This window comes from Panulirus ornatus, chromosome 3 (assembly GCF_036320965.1).
Source record: "Panulirus ornatus isolate Po-2019 chromosome 3, ASM3632096v1, whole genome shotgun sequence".
Classification (NCBI taxonomy): domain Eukaryota; kingdom Metazoa; phylum Arthropoda; class Malacostraca; order Decapoda; family Palinuridae; genus Panulirus; species Panulirus ornatus.
This window is the reverse complement of record NC_092226.1, coordinates 2,721,197-2,748,339: the sequence shown is the minus strand read 5'-3', so window position 1 is coordinate 2,748,339 and position 27,143 is coordinate 2,721,197. Positions and strand designations below refer to the sequence as shown.

At 41.9% G+C, this 27,143-nt stretch overlaps 1 protein-coding gene across 2 annotated transcripts in view; it reads right to left on the bottom strand.

The window, feature by feature from the left end:
* The window catches only part of LOC139760017 (mediator of RNA polymerase II transcription subunit 12-like protein), a 456,094-nt gene that overhangs the window by 103,443 nt on the left and 325,508 nt on the right, over positions 1-27,143 (bottom strand). For both annotated transcript variants that reach the window (XM_071682758.1, XM_071682766.1), the window contains exons 22-24: positions 17,469-17,681; positions 12,793-12,897; positions 666-787 (exon numbers count right to left, since the gene is read on the bottom strand). In XM_071682758.1, the coding sequence (XP_071538859.1) occupies positions 666-787; positions 12,793-12,897; positions 17,469-17,681 (440 nt within the window). The remainder of the gene's footprint in view (positions 1-665; positions 788-12,792; positions 12,898-17,468; positions 17,682-27,143) is intronic.

Genomic DNA, 27,143 nt, shown 5'->3' with positions numbered 1-27,143 from the left:
TATGTATATACATGTGTATGGGGGTGGGTTGGGCCATTTCTTTCGTCTGTTTCCTTGCGCTACCTCGCAAACGTGGGAGACAGCGACACAGCAAAATAAATAAATAAATATATGAATCTTATCAAAAATTGGGTACATACATGTTTTTTCTTTTTATAGTTAATTCTGTTATTCTTATCTAATCATGATTCTGTAATATGAACAAGTTCTTTAGGGATAATGGATGTCATGTGTAATGAAAAAAGTTAACATGGGAGAGCATGTTGGGTGTTAGTGCACAATGGCCATGGACTTGGTTCCCATGAGAATTCTTCCAATAAGTTTATGATATTCAAATAATCACTTTATTGAAGTGTAGTACGATATCTAATGAAATGCTTTGAATCCCTATCTTCACATAAACATAAGACCTACTTTTTATTAAGTATTGAAAATATATGACCCAGCTGCCCTCTATAGTAGCTCTTTAAAACAAATATAGAGCACTGAGGCAAAGATACATGGCTGAACTGGCATAGGCAGTAGTTGCACAGCAGCTGGTGGGTAATATAGCAAATCTACTGAGGCCCAATAGCACTGATTAGCCTTCTCTAATCAGTGAGGGACTGATTTCCCTGTTTCAACCTGATATACATATATAAGAAGACCATAGCCAAATATATTACCTTCAAAACGGCAACGAGAGGACTAACGGCGATGGCATTGTGGGCAGCAGCTAATAAATGACGGTCACAGCTGAGTCGGATGCTGCGTTGAGACATGCCTGCTGGTACATTCTGAGATGAACCTTGAATGAAAAAGTGCACATATTTCTATTCCTGGTTATTCTAGTTCAGATTACATATCTAATATTCACATATACTTTTAGAAAATAAAGAAATAAAGGAAACAGATGCATGTCTGACAAAATAATCTTGACTCTTTCTTATGATGTAATCAAGGTGTATGACAAAAGCAAAGCAGTTGATTTACCTTGTTTTTCAAAAAGCTTTCAATAAGGTTCCATATCAAAAGTTACTAGTCATACAGAAAAGATGGGGTTCTAATTCAGTGGGCAGGAAATTGGGTGACTAGTCATAAACATAGAGTGGCAATTGATGATGAAACCTAAGGATAGTTTGATGGAAAAGTGGAGTGCCACCAGGATCAGTTATGGGACCAGTTTTCTTTCTTAAATCATTATATATTTATTTACTTTGCTTTGTCGCTGTCTCCCGCGTTTGCGAGGTAGCGCAAGGAAACAGACGAAAGAAATGGCACAACCCACCCCCATACACAATGTACACACACACATGCCCACACACGCAAATATACATACCTATACATCTCAATGTACACATATATATACACACACAGACACATACATATATACCCATGCACACAATTCACACTGCCTGCCCCTATTCATTCCCATCGCCACCTCGCCACACATGGAATACCATCCCCCTCCCCCCTCATGTGTGCGAGGTAGCACTAGGAAAAGACAACAAAGGCCCCATTCGTTCACACTCAGTCTCCAGCTGTCACGCAATAATGCCCGAAACCACAGCTCCCTTTCCACATCCAGGCCCCACACAACTTTCCATGTTTTACTCCAGACGCTTCACATGCCCTGATTCCATCCACTGACAGCACGTCAACCCCGGTATACCACATCGATCCAATTCACTCTATTTCTTGCCCGCCTTTCACCCTCCTGCATGTTCAGGCCCCAATCACTCAAAATCTTTTTCACTCCATCTTTCCACCTCCAATTTGGTCTCCCTCTTCTCCTCGTTCCCTCCACCTCCAACACATATATCCTCTTGGTCAATCTTTCCTCACTCATTCTCTCCATGTGCCCAAACCATTTCAAAACACCCTCTTCTGCTCTCTCAACCACGCTCTTTTTATTTCCACACATCTCTCTTACCCTTACATTACTTACTCGATCAAACCACCTCACACCACACATTGTCCTCAAACATCTCATTTCCAGCACATCCACCCTCCTGCGTACAACTCTATCCATAGCCCACGCCTCGCAACCATACAACATTGTTGGAACCACTATTCCTTCAAACATACCCATTTTTGCTTTCCGAGATAATGCTCTCGACTTCCACATTCTTCAAGGCTCCCAGGATTTTCACCCCCTCCCCTACCCTATGATTCACTTCCGCTTACATGGTTCCATCCACTGCCAGATCCACTCCCAGATATCTAAAACACTTCACTTCCTCCAGCTTTTCTCCATTTAAACTTACCTCCCAATTGACTTGACCCTCAACCCTACTGTACCTACTAACCTTGCTCTTATTCACATTTACTCTTAACTTTCTTCTTTCACACACTTTACCAAACTCAGTCACCAGCTTCTGCAGTTTCTCACATGAATCAGCCACCAGTGCTGTATCATCAGCGAACAACAACTGACTCACTTCCCAAGCTCTCTCATCCCCAACAGACTTCATACTTGCCTCTCTTTCCAAAACTCTTGCATTCACCTCCCTAACAACCCCATCCATAAACAAATTAAACAACCATGGAGACATCACACACCCCTGCCGCAAACCTACATTCACTGAGAACCAATCACTTTCCTCTCTTCCTACACGTACACATGCCTTACATCCTCGATAAAAACTTTTCACTGCTTCTAACAACTTTCCTCCCACACCATATATTCTTAATACCTTCCACAGAGAATCTCTATCAACTCTATCATATCCCTTCTCCAGATCCATAAATGCTACATACAAATCCATTTGCTTTTCTAAGTATTTCTCACATACATTCTTCTAAGCAAACACCTGATCCACACATCCTCTACCACTTCTGAAACCACACTGCTCTTCCCCAATCTGATGCTCTGTACATGCCTTCACCCTCTCAATCAATACCCTCCCATATAATTTACCAGGAATACTCAACAAACTTATACCTCTGTAATTTGAGCACTCACTCTCATCCCCTTTGCCTTTGTACAAAGGCACTATGCACGCATTCCGCCAATCCTCAGGCACCTCACCATGAGTCATACATACATTAAATAACCTTACCAACCAGTCAACAATACAGTCACTCCCTTTTTTAATAAATTCCACTGCAATACCATCCAAACCTTCTGCCTTGCCGGCTTTCATCTTCCGCAAAGCTTTCACTACCTCTTCTCTGTTTACCAAATCATTTTCCCTAACCCTCTCACTCTGCACACCACCTCGACCAAAACACCCTACATCTGCCACTCTATCATCAAACACATTCAACAAACCTTCAAAATACTCACTCCATCTCCTTCTCACATCACCACTACTTGTTATCACCTCCCCACTTGCGCCCTTCACCGAAGTTCCCATTTGCTCCCTTGTCTTTCGCACTTTATTTACCTCCTTCCAGAACATCTTTTTATTCTCCCTAAAATTTAATGATACTCTCTCACCCCAACTCTCATTTGCCCTTTTTTTCACCTCTTGCACCTTTCTCTTGACCTCCTGTCTCTTTCTTTTATACATCTCCCACTCAATTGCATTTTTTCCCAGCAAAAATCGTCCAAATGCCTCTCTCTTCTCTTTCACTAATACTCTTACTTCTTCATCCCACCACTCACTACCCTTTCTAATCAACCCACCTCCCACTCTTCTCATGCCACAAGCATCTTTTGCGCAATCCATCACTGATTCCCTAAATACATCCCATTCCTCCCCCACTCCCCTTACTTCCATTGTTCTCACCTTTTTCCATTCTGTACTCAGTCTCTCCTGGTACTTCCTCACACAGGTCTCCTTCTCAAGCTCACTTACTCTCACCACCCTCTTCACCCCAACGTTCACTCTTCTTTTCTGAAAACCCATACAAATCTTCACCTTAGCCTCCACAAGATAATGATCAGACATCCCTCCAGTTGCACCTCTCAGCACATTAACATCCAAAAGTCTCTCTTTCGCACGCCTGTCAATTAACACGTAATCCAATAACGCTCTCTGGCCATCTCTCCTACTTACATAAATATACTTATGTATATCTCGCTTTTTAAACCAGGTATTCCCAATCATCAGTCCTTTTTCAGCACATAAATCTACAAGCTCTTCACCATTTCCATTTACAACACTGAACACCCCATGTATACCAATTATTCCCTCAACTGCCACATTACTCACCTTTGCATTCAAATCACCCATCACTATGACCCGTTCTCGTGCATCAAAACCACTAACACACTCATTCAGCTGCTCCCAAAACACTTGCCTCTCTTGATCTTGATCTTTCCAGATCCATAAATGCTACATACAAATCCATTTGCTTTTCTAAGTATTTCTCACATATATTCTTCAAAGCAAACACCTGATCCACACATCCTCTACCACTTCTGAAACCACACTGCTCTTCCCCAATCTGATGCTCTGTACATGCCTTCACCCTCTCAATCAATACCCTCCCATATAATTTACCAGGAATACTCAACAAACTTATACCTCTGTAATTTGAGCACTCACTCTTATCCCCTTTGCCTTTGCACAATGGCACTATGCACGCATTCCGCCAATCCTCAGGCACCTCACCATGAGTCATACATACATTAAATAACCTTACCAACCAGTCAACAATACAGTCACCCCCTTTTTTTAATAAATCATTATATGTACATATTCTTTTTTTATCATACTTAGTTGCTGTCTACCGCATTAGTGAGGTAGCGCAAGGAAACAGATGAAAGAATGGCCCAACCCACCAACATACACATGCATATGCATAAACACCCACATGCACACATATACATACCTATACATTTCCACGTATACATACATATACATACACAGACAAATACATATATAAACATGGCCATATTCATACTTGCTTCTTTCATCCATTCCCGTTGCCATACTGCCACAGATGAAATGGCACCCCCCACCCCCACGCACGCACGCGAGGAAGCGCTGGGAAAAGATAACAAAGTCCACATTTGCTCACAGTCAGTCTCTAGCTGGCATGTGTTATGCACCAAAACCATAGCTCCCTTTCCACATCTAGGCTCCACAAAACTTTTCACGGTTTATCCCAGACACTTCACATGCCCTGGTTCAATCCATTGACAGCATGTCAACCATGGTATAACACATCATTCCAATTCACTCTATTCCTTGCATGCCTTTCACCCTCCAGTATGTTCAGGCCACAATCGCTCAAAATCTTTTTCATTCCTCCTTCCACCTCCAATTTGGTCTCCCACTTCTCCTTGTTCCCTCTACCTCTGACACCTATAACCTCTTTGTCAATCTTTCCTCACTCATTCTCTCCATGTGACCAAACCATTTCAATACACCCTCTCTCCACCACACTCTTTTTATTACCACACATCTCTCTTACCCTTTCATTACTTACATGATCAAACCACCTCACACCTCATATTGTCCTCAGGCATTTCATATCCAACAAAACCACCTTCCTCAGCACAATCCTACCTATAACTCATACCTCACAACCATATAACATTATTGGAACCACTATTCCTTCAAACATACCCATTTTTGCTCTCCAAGATAACGTTCTTGCCTTCCACACATTCCTCAATGCTCCCAGAACCTTCGCCCCCTTCCCCCACCCTGTGACTCACTTCTGCTTCCATGGTTCCATCCGCTGCTAAATACATTCCTAGATATCTACAACACTTCAATTCCTCCAGGTTTTTCTCATTCAAACTCATCTCCCAATGAACTTATCCCTCAACCCTACTGAAATTAATAACCATGCACTTTTTCACATTTACTCTCGGCTTTAATCTTTCACACTCTATACTAAATTCAGTCACCAACTTCCGCAGCTTCTCACCCAAATCAGCCACCAGCGCTGTATCATCAGCGAACAACTGACTCACTTCCCCAGGCCCTCTCATCCACAACAGACTGCATACATGCCCCTCTCTTCAAAACTCTTGCATTCATCTTCCTAACAATCCCATCCATAATCAAATTAAACAGCCATGAAGACATCACGCACCACTGCCACAAACTGACATTTACTAGGAACCAATCACTTTCCTCTCTTCCTACACGTACACATGCCTTACATCCTTGAAAAAACTTTTCACTGCTTCTAGCAACTTACCTCCCGCAACATATACTCTTAATACCTTTCACAAAGGACCTCTATCAACTCTATCATATGGCTTCTCCAGATTCATAAATGCTACATACAAACCCATCTGTTTTTCTAAGTATTTCTCACAAACAAATTTCAAAGCAAACACCTGACCCACACATCCTCTACCACTTCTGAAACCACAGTAATCTTCCCCAGTCTGTTGCTCTGTCCATGCCTACACCCTCTCAATCAATACCCTCTCATATAATTTCCCAAAAATACTCAACAAACTTACACCTCTGTAATTTGAACACTCATCTTTATCCCCTTTGCCTTTATACAATGGCACTATGCATGCATTCCGCCAATCCTCAGGCACTTCACCATGAACCATACATACAGTGAATATCCTTACCAATCAGTCAACAACACAGTCACCCCTTTTCTAATAAATTCCACTGCAATACCATCCAAAGGTTTACTAAATCTTTTTCCCTGACCCTCTCACTTCGAACACCACCTCAACCAAAACACCATATATCTGCCACTCTATCATCAAACACATTTAACAAACCTTCAATATACTCACTCCATCTCCTTCTCACTTCACCACTTCTTGTTATTACCTCCCCATTAGCCCCCTCCACTGATGTTCCCATTTGTTCTCTTGGCTTACATACTTTATTTACCTCCTTCCAAAACATCTTTTTATTCTCCCTAAAATTTAATGATACGCTCACCCCAACTCTCATTTGCACTCTTTTTCACCTCTTGCACCTTTCTCTTGACCTCCTGTCTCGTCCAAACGCCTCTCTCTTCTCTTTCACTAACAATCTTACTTCTTCATCCCACTAATCACTACCCTTTCTAATCTGCCCACCTCCCATAGAAGCAGAAGTGAGTCACGAGGCAGGGTAGGGGGCGAAGGTTCTGGGAGCGTTGAAGAATGTGTGGAAAGTGAGAAAGTTATCTCGGAGAGCAAAAAGGGGTATGTTTGAAGGAATAGTGGTTCCAACAATGTTATATGGTTGCGAGGCATGGGCTATAGATAGGGTTGTGCGGAGGAGGGTGGATGTGTTGGAAATGAAATGTTTGAGGAAAACATTTTTCGTGAGGTGGTTTGATTGAGTAATGAATGGGTAAGAAAGATGTGTGGAAATAAAAAGAGCGTGACTGAAAGTGCAGAAGAGGGTGTGTTGAAATGGTTTGGGCACATGGAGAGAATGAGTGAGGAAAGATTGACCAAGATGATATATGTGTCGGAGGTGGAGGGAACGAGGAGAAGAGGGAGACCAAATTGGAGGTGGAAAGATGGAGTGAAGAAGATTTTGTGTGATCGGGGCCTGAACATGCAGGAGGGTGAAAGGAGGGCAAGGAATAGAGTGAATTGGAGCGATGTGGTACACCGGGGTTGACGTGCTGTCAGTGGATTGAATCAGGGCATGTGAAGCGTCTGGGGTAAACCATGGAAAGCTGTGTAGGTATGTATATTTGCGTGTGTGGACGTATGTATATACATGTGTATGGGGGTGGGTTGGGCCATTTCTTTCGTCTGTTTCCTTGCGCTACCTCGCAAACGTGGGAGACAGCGACAAAGCAAAAAAAAAAAATAAATAAATAAATATAATGTGTGTGAAAGAAGAAAGCTGAGTAAATGTGAATAAGAGCAATGTTATTAGCAATGTTAGGGTTGGGGGATAAGTTAATTGGGAGGTAAGTTTGAATGGAGAGAAACTGGAGGAAGTGAAGTGTTTTAGATATCTGGGAGTGGATTTAGCAGCAGAAGGAACCATGGAAGTGGAAGTGAGTCACAGGGTGGGGGAGGGGGCAATGGTTCTGCGAGCATAGAAGAATGTGTGAAAGGCGAGAACATTATCTTGGAGCAAAAATGGGCATGTTTGAAGGAACAGTGGTTCCAACAATATTATAAGGTTGTGAGGCATGGGCTATAGATAGGGTTGTGTGGAGGAGGGTGGATGTGGTGGAAATGAAATGTTTGAGGACAATATGTGGTGTGAGGTGGTCTGATTGATTAAGTAATGAAAGGGTAAGAGAGATGTGTGGTAATAAAAAGAAAGTGGTTGAGAGAGCAGAAGAGGGTGTGTTGAAATGGTTTGGTCACTGGAGAGAGTGAGTGAGAAAAGATTGATAAACACGATATATGCGTCAGAACTGGAGGGAATGAGAAGAAGCAGGAGACCAAATAGGAGGTGAAAGGACGGAGCGAAAAGAATTTTGAGCGATAAGGGCCTGAGCATACAGGAGGGTGAAAGGCATGCAAGGAATAGAGTGAATTGGAACGATGTGATATACCGGTGTCGATTTGCCATCAATGGATCGAACCAGGGCATGTGAAGCATCTGGCTTAACGATGGAAAATCTTGTGGGGCCTGGATGAGGAAAGGGAGCTGTGTTTTTGGTGCATTACACATGGCAGCTAGAGATTGAGTGTGAACGAATGTGGCCTTTTTTGCCCCTCTCTCCAAAACTCTTGCATTCACCTCCCTAACAACCCCATCCATAAACAAATTAAACAGTCATAAAGACATCATGCACCCCTGCCGCAAACCTACATTCACTGGGAACCAATCACTTTCCTCTCTTCCTACTCATACAGATGCATTACATCCTCGATAAAAAATTTTCACTGCTTCTAGCAACTTACCTCCCACACCATATACTTGTAATACCTTCCACAGAGCATCTCTATCAACTCCATCATATGCCTTCTCCAGATCCACAAATGCTACATACAAATCTAATCCAATCTAAGTATTTCTCACATACATTCTTCAAGCAAACACCTGATCCACACATCCTCTACCACTTCTGAAACCACACTGATCTTCCCCAATCTGATGCTCTTTACATGCCTTTACCCTCTCAATCAATACCCTCCCATATAATTTCCCAGGAATACTCAACAACCTTATACCTCTGTAATTTGAACACTAACCTTTATCCCCTTTGCCTTTGTACAATGGCACTATGCATGCATTCTGCCAATCCTCAGGCAGATCATAGGTTTTCATAAAAGAAGAGAGAATGTTGGGGAGAAGAGAGTGGTGAGAGTAAGTGAGCTTGAAGAGGAGACTTGTGTGAGGAAGTACCAGGAGATTCAGTGTAGAATGGCAAAAGGTGAGAGCAAATGACGTAAGAGGAGTGAGGGAGGAATGGGATATATTTAGGGAAGCAGTGACGGCATGTGCAAAATATGCATGTGGCATGAGAAAAATGGAAGATGGGCAGATTAAATGGGGTAGTGAGTGGTGGGATGAAGAAGTAAAGTTGTTTGAGAAAAAGAAAAGAGAGGCCTTTGGACGATACTTGCAGGGAAGGAGTGCAAATGTATAAAAGAAAGCGGCAGGAGGTCAAGAGAAAGGTGCAAGGGTTGAAAAAGAGGGCAAATGGGAGATGGGATGAGAGAGTATCACTAAACTTTAGGGAGAGTAAAAAGATGTTTCGGAAGCAGGTAAATAATGTGCATAAGACAAGAGAATAAATGGGAACATCCGCGAAGGGGGCAAGTGGGGAAGTAATAACAGTGAGTGATAAAGTGGGAAGTAGATGGAGTGAGTGTTTAAGGTTTGTTGGATGTGTTTGATGATAAGAGTGGCAGATATAAGGTGCTTTGGTTAGGGCGGTGTGCAAAGTGAGAGGATCAGGGAGAATGGTTTGGTTAAGAGAGAAGAGGTAGTGAAAGCTTTGCAAAAGATGAAATGTGGCAAGGCGGCAGGTTTGGATGGTACTGCAATAGAATTCATTAAGAAAGGGAGTGACTGTGTTGTTGATTGGATGTTGGTTGGTAAGGATATCTAGTGTATGTATGGATCACGGTTTAGTGATTGAGGATTGGCAGAATGCATGCACAGTGCCACTGTACAAATGCAAAGGTGCTAAAGGTAAGTGTGCAAACTACACAGGCACAAGTATGTTGAGTACCTCTGGGAAATTATATGGGATGGTATTGAATGAGAGGGTGAAGGCACGTACAGAGCACCAATATATATATCATATCTATATATTTTTTTTTTTTTTTTTGCTTTGTAGCTGTCTCCCGCGTTTGCGAGGTAGCGCAAGGAAACAGACGAAAGAAATGGCCCAACCCACCCCCATACACATGTATATACATACGTCCACACACGCAAATATACATACCTACACAGCTTTCCATGTTTTACCCCAGACGCTTCACATGCCTTGATTCAATCCACTGACAGCACGTCAACCCCGGTATACCACATCGCTCCAATTCACTCTATTCCTTGCCCTCCTTTCACCCTCCTGCATGTTCAGGCCCCGATCACACAAAATCTTTTTCACTCCATCTTTCCACCTCCAATTTGGTCTCCCTCTTCTCCTCGTTCCCTCCACCTCCGACACATATATCCTCTTGGTCAATCTTTCCTCACTCATTCTCTCCATGTGCCCAAACCATTTCAAAACACCCTCTTCTGCTCTCTCAACCACGCTCTTTTTATTTCCACACATCTCTCTTACCCTTACGTTACTTACTCGATCAAACCACCTCACACCACACATTGTCCTCAAACATCTCATTTCCAGCACATCCATCCTCCTGCGCACAACTCTATCCATAGCCCACACCTCGCAACCATACAACATTGTTGGAACCACTATTCCTTCAAACATACCCATTTTTGCTTTCTGAGATAATGTTCTCGACTTCCACACATTCTTCAAGGCTCACAGAATTTTCGCCCCCTCCCCCACCCTATGATCCACTTCCGCTTCCATGGTTCCATCCGCTGCCAGATCCACTCCCAGATATCTAAAACACTTCACTTCCTCCAGTTTTTCTCCATTCAAACTCACCTCCCAATTGACTTGACCCTCAACCCTACTGTACCTAATTACCTTGCTCTTATTCACATTTACTCTTAACTTTCTTCTTTCACACACTTTACCAAACTCAGTCACCAGCTTCTGCAGTTTCTCACATGAATCAGCCACCAGCGCTGTATCATCAGCGAACAACAACTGACTCACTTCCCAAGCTCCCTCATCCCCAACAGACTTCATACTTGCCCCTCTTTCCAAAACTCTTGCATTCACCTCCCTAACAACCCCATCCATAAACAAATTAAACAACCATGGAGACATCACACACCCCTGCCGCAAACCTACATTCACTGAGAACCAATCACTTTCCTCTCTTCCTACACATACACATGCCTTACATCCTCGATAAAAACTTTTCACTGCTTCTAACAACTTGCCTCCCACACCATATATTCTTAATACCTTCCACAGAGCATCTCTATCATATCTATATACTATACATAATCGCTGTTTCCTGCGTCAGCGAGGTAGCGCCAGAAAACAGACGAAGAATGGCCCATCCACTCATATACAAGTATGTATACATAAATGCCCATATACACACATATACATACATATACATATCAACATATTACATACATATACATACACATACACAGATATATACACATGTATATACCTGTGTATGTGGGTGGGCCATTCTTCGTCTGTTTCCTTGCACTACCTTGCTGACCTGGGAGACGGCAATTAAGTAGAAAAAAGCAATTATTCATGCTTGCCTTCATCCATTCCACCCTAAAGGGAACAGCATTGCTGCCCCCCGCTTTAGCGAGGTAATGCCAAAAAAGCAGACAAAAATGGCCACATTTATTCACAGTCTCTAGCTGCAATGTGTAATGCACTAAAACCACAGCTCCCTATTCACATCCAGGCTCTACAGACCTTTCCATGTTTTACCCCAGACGTTTCACGTGCCTGGTTCAGTCCACTGACAGCACGTTGACCCCGGTACACCACATCATTCCAATTCACTCTATACCTTGCATGCCTCTTACCTTCCCATATGTTTAGGCCCTGATCACTCAAAATCTTTTTCACTCCATCCTTCCACCTCCTATTTGGTCTCCCGCTTCTTGTTCCCTCCACCTCTGACAAATATATCCTCTTTGTCAAGCTTTCTTCATTCATTCTCTCCATATGTCCAAACCATTTCAACACATCCTCTTCTGCGCTCTCAACCACATCTCTCTTAACCTTTCATTATCTACTTGATCAAACCATCTAACACCACATATTGTCCTCAAACATTTCATTCCCCCCCCCCTCCCAATCCCTTTAGTCACCCATTTTATCAGCCAACCCCTATGGGTGGATGAAAAGCCGGGTTAATAATGAACCAACTGTCATAACTAGGATTCGAACCTATGTGCTCGACCCTAGGCTGCCCATTAAAGCTTCATGGTCATGAATGCTACCTGCTACATCACAGAGGACCACATGGTACAGCGCTCAAAATTAGCTGGAAAGCAATGACAACCCATTGGCTCATGTGAATAATTACTCCTTATTAATTTCTTCAGAATATATCACTTGACTTAGTGTCTGTAGAAAGAGCTTTTTCTCTCCAGACTAAAAGGATATAGCATCACTCTTTCTTACATACAGATGACATTAAGTGTTAAGAAGAAAAAATGCTTCATGAACACACAAACATACTTACTACCATTATGGGTGAAAATATTGGCAGACTATCCATGCAGACAGCTACACTGTTGCAGATGCCTAGGACTTAGCACACAACTCATCTCACTGGCACACAAACTCATCTCTGGCAAACAACTTGAATTTAAAGTATCTACATCTTTTTTGAAGGTTAACATTTCTTTTACACTGTTTCATAATAATTTCTTCTTGATCTATTAAACTGACCTGCTGAATACTGTGCTGGTTGAGGAGTGTCAACACTCTTAAAGATACGCAATAGCAGGTGACAGGTAAGGCGGCCACCTGGCTCTGCATCAGGATTTCCCTCACCTGTAACAAGTAATAATGGATCACTGAAGTATACCCTTTAGATAGTTAAATTTTCATGTGTCAAGTATCATACAAAAAAAGGAAGATACCACCTATATCAAATGATAAAAATGGCAACCAAACATAGAAAGTACAGGTCCTCATTATTCCCATTCATTCTTCCCAGGTCAGGAACAGTAACAATGATGTATAATAAAATCAAGTAATCATCCTGACCAAATATAACATATCCAAAGAATTAGCAGCAACAAACATTTAACACGTACAAAAAAAAAAAATCCACTACATCTTTCCCTCACTATCTCTGCAACAGAACTAGACTCTTCCAATCCAAACCACTCCATAACTAAAAAACATCCCACAAGAATAAATAAAAAGCTTACCTCTGCTTCACACTTCAACAACTTATAGATACCCCCTCCTTCAAGACAATGAAAAAACACATACACACTGAAATGACCAGACTTAATGGGACATGGTTGCATTTGATTTGGAGTTATTTAGCTAGGAGGTATTTAGATAGGCTAATAAACTTAAAAAAATAAAGTGGAATTTAGTAGAGCATTCATCAGGATTAATACACCAAGGGAAGAGAAGAAAAAGGCAATGAATACAATAAAAGGGCAAAAACCTTAAAACACCAAATGAGGCAAGAAAGACATTTCCTCCACCAGAACTGCAGACAAGTCAGGAATATCAGGTGATGGTGATGTCAGAATTCAAGTATCTTATACAACTGCAGATGGATCAGGAATGAATGGTTATGAACTGGAATATAAAGATCATATTACAAGTTTCTATCAAGGGTGTCAGACAGTGTAAGAGTAGGAAGAGAGGAGTGTGATTGGTTCCTAGTGAAGGTTGGTCTGTGGCAGAGGCATATGATGTCTCCAAGGTTGTACACTTTGCTTATAGATGGGTTAAGGAGGTAAATTCAAGAGTTTTGGAGAGAGGAGCAAGTTTGAAGTCTGTAGGGGATAAGGCCTGAGAAGTGAGTCAGTTGTTGATGCCAATGATACAGCACTGGTGGCTCATTCGAGTGAGAAACCGCTGAAGTTGGTTACTGAGTTTGGAAAAGTGTGCGAAAGAAGAAAGTTGATGGTAAATGTGAATAAGAACAAGGTTATCAGGTTCAGCAGGGCTGAGGGACAAGATGGTTGGGATGCAAGCTTGAATGGATAAAGATTGGAGGAAGAAGTTTTTTTAGATATTGGGGAGTGCGCTTGGCAGGGAATGGAACCATGGAAGCTGTAGTGAGTCACAGGGTGGGGGAGAGAGGCAAAGGTTCTGGGAGCAATGAAGAATGTGTGGAAGGAGAGAATGTAATCTCAAAATGCAAAAATGGGTATGTTTGAAGGAATAGTGGTTCCAAAAAAAATATATGGTTGCGAGGCATGAGCTACAGACACGGCCATACAGAGGAAGGTGGATGTGTTGGAAATGAAATGTTTGAGGAAAATATGTGGTGAGAGGTGGTTCGATTGAGTAAGTAATGAAATTTTAAAGAGTGTGGTTGAGAGAGCAGAAGAGGAATGGTAGTTTCAACTATATTATACGGTTGTGAGGCAAGGACTATAGAGAGGGTTGTATACAGGAGGGTGGATGTGTTGGAAATAAGATGCTTGAAGATAATATGGGTGTGAGGAGGTTTAATCGAATAAGAAATAAAAGGGTAAGAGAGATGTGTAGTAATAAGAGTGTGGTTGAGAGAGTAAAAGAGGGCGTGTTCAAACTTACCTTCCAATCTACTTGTCCCTCAACCCTACTGAACCTAATAACCTTGCTCTTGTTCACATTCACTCTCAGCTTTCTTCTTTCACACACTTTACCAAACTCAGTCGCCAGCTTCTGCAGTTTCTCATCCGAATCACCCGGAAAATTTGAATGACTGTATAAACGGTTTTGAGAATGAGAGACACAAGGATGTAGTGGGTGATTTGATGGAACTGGAAAGCTAGTTGGTAAATGGGTAGTGCCTGGAGTAAATGAGAGTGGAAGTTATATGAAGGTTATCTGTGCTGAGACGGACATCTTTTTTCTGCACAACATGACCCATAGGTATACTTGGATGAGAAATGATGGAAGAGAAGAGAAAAGAGTTTGACTGACTATGCAGCAGCAGATGAAAGATTGAGAAAGACCATGCCAAGTGCTAGAGTTGAGAGGATTCTTTGAAACTCTGACCATTTCACAGTTCTTGTGGGGATGACGATCAGGGAGAAGTGAAGGTATGGTGTAAGGAAGAATGGGGAGGTAAAAGTGTTAGTAAGTGAAAAGGTGAATCAGGAAAAATGTAGACAAGAGTATCGAAGGAGGGTGACTGGAAGTTTTTATGGAAGTGCAGTGAATATGGGGGATACAGACAAGTTTGGATAAGGTGTTTAAAATGTTTAAAGAAAGACTATTAAAGGTTTCAGAATTAGTAGTTGAATACAAGGATGTGATATATAGGAATAAAAAAAAAATGCATGATGGAGGGAAGAGATAAAAAAAAATGCTGTGGAAGAGACGAAAAAGGCATATGGTAGATTGCTTGAAAGGAATGCACCAATGAAACTTCAGCAAAGGAGGATGGAAGAATATAAGATGTGTATGCAGAATGATAAGAAGCTGATGGAAACCAAAGAGAGAATAGATGACAATTATGGAAGAAAGTTGAGTGAAAAGCTGAAGAAAAATAAGAAAGTGTGCTGAAAGGAGGTGAAAAAGGAAAGAGGTGGATGTAAGAGTGGAAATGGTAATGTGAGAAGCAGGGAAAGGGGAGTTGCTGAATCAAAATGAGAAAGTGAAAGGAAAATAGAAAAGAGCATTTTGTAGAACTGATGTATGTGGGTGAAGGTGAGGCAAAAGTTGTTACATGCACGGGTATGGAGGATGGAAGGAAGAGGATAGAAACGCAAAGGCCTACAGCAAAAAAGGAAGATAATATGCACAATAATGATGGAGAAAGTTAGGAAAGGCACCTTTAGTGAATAAGATCATGGCTGAAATGCTGACGTATAGAGGAGATTGTGTGACAGACTGGATGTATAGAGGAGACAGTGTGGCAAAGTGGATGCATCTGATATGTTACTTACCATGGAAACAGATAGCTGTTCCTGAGGATTGAGTGGAAGATATTTTTGTTCCATTATTCAGAGGGAGAGATGCTAAGAATGTACATAGCAGTTATGGGGAATAAGTTTGTTAAGTAAAACAGGAAAAGTACATGCAAGAATGTTGATTGATAGAGTGATGGAAGTGACTGAATGCAGAATAAGTGATGAGCAAGGGGTTTTTGGGAAAGGTAAAGAATGTGTGGAACTGATTTTTGTGGTGAACATGACTATGGAAAAGTATTTAGTGAATGATTAGAAGTTGCAAGCAGTTTTTATGGATCAGGAGAAAATGCATGACAGTTTCAAGTGGAATGCTCTGTGGGATGTGTTAAGGATATGTGGGGTAGAAGGAAAACTGCTGGATGGTGTGGAAGCCTTCTATAGAGGAGCAAATGCATGTGCAAGAGTAGATGGAGAGTGGGTGTGAGTCAAGGCTGTGATGTCATCATCACTTTTTAATATATATATATGAATGGAGAGATAAGAGAGATGACATCAAAACTTGGGAAAAGGGATGCAAAGATGGTGTGTAGCAGGAAGGTATGGTAGCCAGAGGTAAGCCTGTTTGTGGATGATACTGTATTGTTTGCTGAGAGTGTAGAGGAGTTGCAGAAGGATGTGTGTTTTACCATGTGCATAAGCATAGGCGATTGAAGGTATATGCACGGAAAAGTAATGTTGCTTAAAAAGATACATAGTGAAAGTATAAATTTTGCAAAACCATATAGACCAAAAGAGGGTGTACTAAACTGTGTTCTGGACACTGGGGAAGAAAGACTGGAAGAGGTGAGGGAATTTAAGTATTTAAGGACTGTCTCGTGTAAGTTTGGCAATATGGAAGGATAGATAAGGGAGAGAGTAAAGTAGTGTAGAAGAGTCATTGATCCCTTTACAGAATAATGAAGGGTAGAGGTGTAAGTATGGAAGTGAACAGAGGATTAACAGACCCCAAACTCCTCCCAACCCTGACTTATTCAGCTCAAACATGGAATGAGTTACAGAGGTCAAGAATCCAGACGGTGGAAACGGGCTATTTGAGAGAAGCATCTGGTATTACTAAATAGAATGAAGAAAGAAATGAAGAGGCATATGGAAAATGGGGTTTAGCAGGAAATGCAAAGGGAATCAATTGTGGAGTGGTGGAGTGGGTGGAACATAAAACTTAGAGGTGCTTTGGGCATGTGGAAAGAATACAAGACTGGGAGTTTACAAGGTGAGTGTATGACAGTATAAGACCACTTGTGACCTGAAGAAATAATGTGGAAGAAAATTGGAGGGAGAGAAATGGTGAAAGCATGCATGGAATAATGTATGCGAGGAAGGCATGTAAGGGCAGAGACATGTGAAGACTCTTCTGCCATGGCAACCCCCTTAATGTGAGTTCCCATAGGGAATGGGTGTCAGAGATAGAAAGATTCATTCTGTTAGAAACTAGTTGAATCAAAAGAGAACATAAATATTATCATATCCTACCTGAATTCCAAGCTTCCATTAGAGATGGCAGAACAACAATCTTGAAAAAGTCAGGCAGGGTGAAACAGTGACGTGCAATGAGAATGGCAGTAAATACAGCCAAGGAACTGTGAATTGTAGGCGCAGAATGTGGGTCGCGGAGTCCAACCTGTCCTAGCACATCAATGTAGCCAGTGCTATCCTTTGATGAGCAACACAGAGCATGTAGCACCCCTAGAAATGTTAGAAGTGTTAGTTCATTGCCTTTTCACATGCGAGATTTATGGAACCTATTTGATAATGGATGATGAAATGAAAAAGATTCATCACTCATCAAAATAGGTGAAAATCACCAAACCACTGGCTGCTGGTGGCTCACTGATCTGGAGCAGAATTATAATAGCAGACTCACACCTACACCACACTCACATCAATCCTACACCTACGTAGGCCCAAAATGTAGCTAATATTATCATCTCTGTTTTGCAAATTTCAGTGACAAATGTGGAAAAACTAAAAAGTTACATGACACAATAAACTATCCAATAAACTACCATTAAAATGCAACTATGGAATACATAAATAAAGTATCATATAGTAATCAAAACCTAATCTGTTCTTGACAAATGAGTTACATAAAAACATATTTATATGAATTATCATACTTGATTGCTGCTTCCCATGATAGCAAGGTAGCACCAGGAAACAGGCGAAGAAAGACCCATCTACTCACATACACATATATGCAAATACACATACATGTATGGTAAACCTTATTACTACTGGACTAATTGGGTGGAAGGGGTGTCTATTAATGCCAAAGTCCATTAAATCGAATGTAACCTATTTCTATGCCACATTTAAGTTCACACGCTTTAATTCCACTATTGCTGTAGGGTTTAAAATGTGGCACAATAGTTGGGCAGCAGGCACCTAGAAGCGTGGAAACACTTGCCAGGCAGTTGGAAGCAGGATCTAGACTGAGATAGAGGTGGTGCCATGCCCTCTCCTGTAAAAGGATACTTCTTATAATAGAGTGAGGATGGACTACATAATTTCAATGCACCTCTTACATGGCTCAGCAAGTAAGATTCAAACCTACGTGGGAAAACCCCAAGTTATCGCGGGGCCACTCACCTTCTTCAGGAGATGGGGTGCACCTAAGGAAATCGCCTCGGACAGGGGAATCAATCTAGACAGCGAGGAGGTGGAAGTTTCCTACAAAAAAAAAAATGGGGAATCATGGCCAGCATCTCCTTAGCCCACTTCCCCAGTCCAATGGATGCACTGAAGCAGCAGTAAAGGCAGCCAAATGGGTGTTGAGGGGCAACACAGGTGTTGGAAGTAGCCTGCACAACAGCAAAGCGACACAGTCTATGCTCTAATATCTCAACAACCCCCTAAGAGAGGGAGATAAGTCACCAGCACAGCTGGCAGCAGTAAAACATCTGTGATATGGTGTCCCAGAACCCTGGCAACATCATCTGATAAACTAGTGATGGAGAACTCTGCAAAACAGGGAGTGGGCCATAACAGAGAGCCAGGCTCGCATGCAGAGCAGCTAAGCAGGTGACACCACTATGCTGCCCCAGTTGTCTGTGGGCACCCCTGTCTGCATGCAGAATGATGCGTCACTTCGAAGGTGTGGGAGAGGCCGGGCATGGTAGTGGAGGTGAAGCTGCATACACAATATTCGGTGAAGTTGCAAACACAATACTCTGTGAAGCTGGACGGCAGTGGCTGGCTGTCTTTGTGAAACTGATGTCACCTAAACCCCTGGGTTTTGCAAATCCCCATGACACCCATGGGACAAGGGGAGTACCCACCAGCAGCAACTTCTCCCCCACTTGTGGTGACACCAAGACTCAGGCAGTGGTGCCCTCACCATCTGAGACACCGCCTGGACACTAGCAAGTTTATGTTTGTGGTGGCTACTGTGAAGAGTGAACAAACTAATTTGTTATGTCATTTTAGTTCTGCTTGCATGTAAAGGAAGTGTTTTGTTGCTGAGAAGTGATTTGTATGCATATTTACCTTCTGCTTTGTCAAATTTTAATTTCACTTTTTTTGTTTTCTCGTTTTTAGTTTTGTTTTAGTTGTAACAAAATGTCATATTCAGCTACTAAAATCTCATAGGGGTGGTGGTGGTTTAGTGTGTAGTACAATAGCTGGGCGAAGGGCATCCGACAGTATGGGAATGCTTGCCAGACAGTTAGAGACAAAAGACTGACTGAGACAGAGGTGATGCCACCCTTCTTCTGTGAAATGATACTTCTTTGCAATACAGTGAGGATGGACTGCCTGCTTTAATTGAACCTCCTACAATCGCTTCACGCCATTTTGAATTGCAAGGATTATAAATAATTCAATAAATATTCAAAGGGTAAGAGAGGTGTTTGGTAATAAAACATGTGATTGAGAGAGCAGAAGAGGGTGTACTAAAATGGTTTGGTCACATGGAGAGAATGAGTGAGGAAAGATTGACAAAGAGGATATATGTGTCAGAGGTGGAGGGAATGGGGAGAAGTGGGAGACCAAATTGGAGGTGGAAGGATGGAGTGAAAAAGATTTTGAGTGATCGGGGCCTGAACATACAGGAGGGTGAAAGGCTTGCAAGGAATAGAGTGAATTGGAATGATGAGGTATACCGTGGTTGACGTGCTGTCAATGAATTGAACCAGGGTATGTGAAGCATCTGGGGTAAACCATGGAAGGTTTTGTGGGGCATGGATGTGGGAAGGGAGCTATGGTTTCGGTGAAGTACACATGACAGCTAGAGTCTGAGTGTGGACGAATGTGGCCTTTGCTGTCCTTTCCTAGCGCTACCTCACGTGCATGCTGGGGGAGGGGGGTGTCATTTCATATGTGGTGGGGTGGCGGTGGGAATGGATGAAGGCAGCATGTATGAATATGTGCATTTGTATACATGTATATGTCTGTGTATGTATATGTATACATTGAAATGTATAGGTATGCATACGTGCATGTGTGGGCATATATGAATATACAGGTGTATATGGGTGGGTTGGGCCATTCTTTCATCTGTTTCCTTGCGCTACCTTGCTAACGCGAGAGACAGCAACAAAGTAAAATAAATAAATGAAATAAATAAATAAATCCACAATTCTGAAATAACACAAATACTCTGTATAAAACCTGACTGCACGATAGCTTGGGGAAGACTGATACTGAAACAAAGCAAGTCTAGCCAACACTACCAAAAACAAGTGCAATATGAAATGCACATGGTGCAGCATTTAAGATTTTTCAGTTTCTTTAATTTCTAAATCATCATTAATGTACTGTATTAATATCTGTCCATTAAATCCGAAATCCATTATATCAGGGGTCATTAAAAACATATACACACATATATACACATGTACATATACTTACTCACCTTCATCCATTCCCAGCGTCATCCTGCCCCACAGGGAACAGCATCACCACCCAGTGTCAGTGAGGTTGCCATGAAACATACAGAGAAAGGCCACAACCACTCACACTCATTCCTAGTTGTCATGTGTAATGCACCAAAACCACAGCTCCCTATCCAAATCCAGGTCCCACAGACCTTTCCATGGTTTATCACAGAAGTTTCACATGCCCTGGTTCAGTCCACTGACAGCACACTGACCCCAGTATATCACAGCACTCCAATTCACTCTATTCCATGCACACCTTTCACTCTCCTGCATGTTCAGGCTCCAACTGCTCAAAATCTTTTACACTCCATCCTTCCACCTCCAATTTAGTTCCTGCTTCTCCTTGTTCCCTCCACCTCTGACACATATGTCCTCTTTGTCAACCTTCCCTCACTCATTCTCTCCATGTCCAAACCATTTTAACACACCCTCTTCTTTTCTCTCATCCATGTTCTTTTTACTACAGCACATATCTCTTACCCTTTAATTACTAACTCAATCAAGCCATTTCACAAAACATATTGTCCTCAAACATTTTATTTCCAACACATTCATCCTCCTCCACACAACCCTATCCATAGCCCATGCCTCACAACCATATAATTTGTTGGAACTACTAATTCTTCGAACATATGAATTTTTGCTCTCTGAGATAACCTTTTCTCTTTCAAACATTCTCTATCACTCCCAGAATCTTTGCCCCCTCCCCCACTCTATGATTCACTTCCGTTTTCATGGTTCCATTCACTACCAAGTCCACTCCCAAATATCAAAATACTTCACTTCCTCGAGTTTTTTCCATTCAAACTTACATCTCAGCAAACTTGTTCCTAAACCCTGTTGATCCTAATAACCTTGCTTTTATTCACATTCACTCTCAACTTTCTCCTTTCCCACACTTTTCCAAATTCAATCACCAACTCCTGCAGTTTCTCACTCAAATCAGTCCCCAATGCTGTATCATTGGTGAACAACAGCTGACTCACTTCCCAGGCCCTCTCATCCCCAACAGACTGCATACTCACCCCCTCTCCAAAACTCTTGCATTTACCTCCCTAACCGACCTATTCATAAATAAATCAAACAAACATGGGGACATCACACACCCCTGCTGTAGACTGACCTTCACTGGGAACTAATAACTCTCATCTTTTCCTACTCATACACATATCTTTACACCTTTAATGAAAACTCACTGCTATGGATAGAGTTGTGCACAGGAGGGTGGATGTGCTGGAAATGAGATGTTTGAGGACAATGTATGGTGTGAGGTGGTTTGATCGAGTAAGTAATGTAAGGGTAAGAGAGATGTGTGGAAATAAAAAGAGCGTGGTTGAGAGAGCAGAAGAGGGTGTTTTGAAATGGTTTGGGCACATGGAGAGAATGCATGAGGAAAGATTGACCAAGAGGATATATGTGTCGGAGGTGGAGGGAACGAGGAGAAGTGGGAGACCAAATTGGAGGTGGAAAGATGGAGTGAAAAAGATTTTGAGTGATCGGGGCCTGAACATACAGGAGGGTGAAAGGCGGGCAAGGAGTAGAGTGACTTGGATCGATGTGGTATACCAGGGTTGACGTGCTGTCAGTGGATTGAATCAGGGCATGTGAAGCGTCTGGGGTAAACCATGGAAAGCTGTGTGGGGCCTGGATGTGGAAAGGGAGCTGTGGTTTCGGGCATTATTGCATGACAGCTAGAGACTGAGTGTGAACGAATGAGGCCTTTGTTGTCTTTTCCTAGCGCTAGCCCGCACACATGAGGGGGGAGGGGGATGGTATTCCATGTAAGGCGAGGTGGCGATGGAAATGAATAAAGGCAGACAGTGTGAATTGTGTGCATGGGTATATATATATATGTGTCTGTGTGCGTATATATATGTGCACATTGAGATGTATAGGTATGTATATTTGCGTGTGTGGACGTGTGTGCATATACATGTGTATGGGGGTGGGTTGGGCCATTTCTTTCGTCTGTTTCCTTGCGCTACCTCGCAAACGCGGGAGACAGCGACAAAGCAAAATAATAATAATAATAATATTCTTAAGACCTTCCACAAAGCATCACATCAATCTTATCATATACCTTCTCCAGATCAATGAATGCCATATACAAAGCCATATGTTCTTCTAACCATTTCTCACATATTCTTCAAAAAAAAGCAAACACCTGATCCACACATCCTCAACCATTTGTGAAACCACACTGCTCCTCCCTAATCTGATGCTCTGTACTTGCCTTCACCCTCTGAGTCAATACCCTCCCATACAATTTTCCATGGATATTCAACAAACTTATATTATCCTCTGTAATTTGGACACTCACCTTTATCACCTTTGCCTTTGTATAATGGCACTATACATGGATTCCACCAATCCTTAGGCACTTCACTGTGATCCATACATACAATGAACATTCTTGCTAACCAATCAAAAGCTCATTCTTCTCCTTTCTTAATAAATTCAACTGCAATTCCATCCACTCCTCCCGCCTTGCTGGATTTCATTTTCTGCAAGGCTTTCACCACCTCTTCTCTCTTTACCATATCACCCTACCTCACTTTGCACACCACCCCAGCCAAAATACTCTACATATGCCACTCTGTCATCAAACACAGTCAACAATCCTTCAAAATACTCACTCCATGAACTCACTCAATCACTATCTGTTATCACTTCCCCCTTTAGTGATGTTCCCATTTGTTCTCTTGTCTCTGGCATATTATTCATCTGCTTCCAAAATATCTTCTTATTCTCCCTATAGTTTAATGATACTCTCACCCCAACTCTCATCAGCCCTCTTCTTCAACCCTTGCACCTTCCTCTTGACCTCATGCTGCTTTCTCTTATACATCTTATACTCTCAGCACATTTACATCCAAAAGTCTCTTACTGACAAACCTTTCGATTAATATGTATTTCAATAATACCCGGTGACAATTTCTCCTATTCACATATATATACGTGTGTATATCCTTCTTTGTAAAACAGGTATTCCCAATCACCAGTCTTTTCTCAGCACATATCTCCACCAGCTCCTCACCATTTCCTTTCATATCACTAAACACCCCATGTAAACCAATTACACTGTGACACAAATTTTTTTCAGGGTAGTAAGTGTTATTTCCTAGCTGATGTGGAAAAACTAGAGAAATAGGCTATCATTCCCTTCAAACTTTGCTTCTGTGACCAGGACAGATATTTTGAAATTTACCTATTTCCAATTGGACAATGGGTGAATTTGCACATTTTTATCCCCCTGGGGATAGGGGAGAAAGAATACTTCCCACGTATTCCCTGCGTGTCGTAGAAGGCGACTAAAAGGGGAGGGAGCGGGAGGCTGGAAATCCTCCCCTCTCTTTTTTTTTTTCCAAAAGAAGAAACAGAGAAGGGGGCCAGGTGAGGATATTCCCTCAAAGGCCCAGTCCTCATCCTCTGTTCTTAACGCTACCTCGCTAATGCGGGAAATGGCGATTAGTATAAAAAAAAAAATAAAAAAAAGTTAGAAAAACAATATATCAATCAAAATTAATATGTATTCACACTAATGTTAAACAAAATTGATCACAAAATATTCAGAAGTGAGCAGTTCTTCAAGATGTACGATTGTACTGTAAATTATTTTCATGAATCAGACCCCAAATATAATCTCTAATCATGTTCTCATTACATGTTCCGTAGTAGCAGCATTCAAAGTCCAGTATATCCTGGTGGAAGTGCTTGCCTTGCTCCTCCAAGTACACTCTCATGTTCGTGAATTTATCAACATGAGCATCAAGGACATGGACTGTGAGGGACATTCTGCAACCCATTTTACTGTAATTCTTCACCACAGTCTCAACCAGCTCCACAAAATTTTTGGCCTTATGATTGCCCAGGAAGCCCCAAACCACTGCAACAAAGCTGTATCAAGCTGTTTTCTCCTTCCTAGTAAGCTCCTTGGGGGATTCCTTGCACTCCAGGATCTTCTTTACCTGTGGTCCGACAAAGGCACCAGCTTTGACCTTTGCCTCAGACAGCTTAAGGAAGAGTCTTGAAGGTACCTGAAGGATGCAGACTCCTTATCTAGTGCTGTGACATATTCTTTCATAAGGCCTAATTCAATGTGCAGTAGTGGTATCAGCACCTGCCGTGGGTCCACCAGTGGCTCCCACTTGACGTTGTTCATCCCCACAGAGAATTCACTTCAGTGTGGCCAGTCCCACCTGTGGTACTGCACTGTAGTGACCCTGCTGTCCCAAAGGCAAAGATAGTGGGGAAAATTGGAAAAACCGCTTTGGAGACCCATCAGGAATGTCACCATTTTGAAATCTCTGATGACCTCCCAGCTGCACTTACCATACTTCAAGGTGTCTAGAAAGGTCTTGACATTGTTGCATTCTTCGAGTGCACCAAGTAAGCCAAGGGAAGAGACAGGCACTTGTTTCAATTATGAAGCAGCACAGCTTTGAGGCTCCTGGATGAGCTGTCAATAAAGAGGCCCCACTCATTTGGGTTACAAGTGATTCCAATTGCCTCAAATAGACTGATTACATTGTGGCAAAAGCAGAGCCCATTTTGAAGGGTAAAGAAGCTGGAAAACCTAGGTGATGCTTCCTCTGATCTGCAGTTTGAATTCTTTCATCCAACAAGTTCCGCTGCTTTAGTCTAAATGTCAAAAGCTCAACACTGGACTTTGTGGGACCAAGATCTCTGTTCAAGTCATTGAGGTCTTTTTGAATGGGGTTGTATGAGTTTCTCTCCTCATCTGTAACTCTAAAATTGTAATCTGGATCTCATATTCCACCCCTCTGACTTGTTGGTCTGTTCTGATGACAGCTGCTCTCTCTGGAGGAAAGGGTACAGGGAGCCCAGGGCTGTATGGCACTATGGCAATGGAAGATGAAAGGTCAGGATAAGTGACAGCAGGTGCAGTCTTGCCGGTCCAATGTTTGGAAAGGTCCACCAAGCAGAAGGAGCAATTGCTTGAGTGGTCAGTGAGTTCCTACCAAATTCTTGGGATAGTAAACTTCATGGCTCCCTTTCACCCTCATTACCAGCCTGCAAAAGAACAATATAAAATTGTGATTATGAAAAAATTATATATTTGTTTATAAATTCATTTCACCCATGACTAATGTGTAAGAGAATCTTTCAACATATTCCATGTACGATATTTTTTCAATGACAATGAAAATTCAAAAAAATGAAAATTACAAAATTTTAAATTCTAAAAATACTAAAAATGTTTAAAACATAAAATTCTGCCATCCAAACGAGCAACAATTGTCAATCTTACCTTCCAGAATTTTTTGCAGTGGTCACAAGTGAAATGAGGTGCCCAAAATTTGTCTTGATCCCCAACAGGCATGCAAAAATATGCCTTGTAGACCTTGTACATCTTAGCTGATGCTGCCACAGAGTACTTTTTTGCTCTTGTGAAAAATGGCCTTAGATATAGCAAAATGTGTCTGCCAGATGCTTGCAGCCTCTAGATGCCATCTCAGAAAAATGTATATATAAGTATCCACTTTTCCAGCTAGATCTAAACTAAGCTGGTTGGCATGAGGCCCTTATATCTATAGTATTATGTATATTGCAGGAAAGGTTTGGATGGTATTGCAGTGGAATTCATAAAAAAAGGGGGTGACTGTGTTGTTGATTGGCTGGTAAGGATATTCATTGTATGTATGGATCATGGTGAAGTGCCTGAGGATTGGCAGAATGCATGCATAGTGCCATTATACAAAGATGAAGGGGATAAAGGTGAGTGTACAAATTACACAGGCATAAGTTTGTTGAGTATTCCTGGGAAATTATATGGGAGGGTATTGATTGAGAGGGTCAAGGCATGTACAGAGCATCAGATTGGGGAAGAGCAGTGTGGTAGACGGTGAGTAGATCAGGTGTTTGCTTTGAAGAATGTGTGAGAAAAACAGATGGATTTGTACGTAGCATTTATGGATCTGGAGAAGGTATATGATAGGGTTGATATAGATGCTTTGTGGAGGGTTTTAAGAGTATATCGTGTGCGAGGCAAGTTCCAAGAAGCAGTGAAAAGTTTTAACCAAGTATGTAAGGGATGTGTACAAGTAGGAAGTGAGGTAAGTGATTGGTTCCCAGTGAATGTCGGTTTGCGGAAGGGGTGCGTGATGCCTCCATGGTTGTTTAATTTGTTTATGAATTGGGTGGTTAGGGAGGTGAATGCAAGAGTTTTGGAGAGAGGGGCAAGTATGCAGTCTGTTGTGGATAAAAGGGCTTGGGAAGTGAGTTAGTTGTTGTTCGTTGATGATACAAT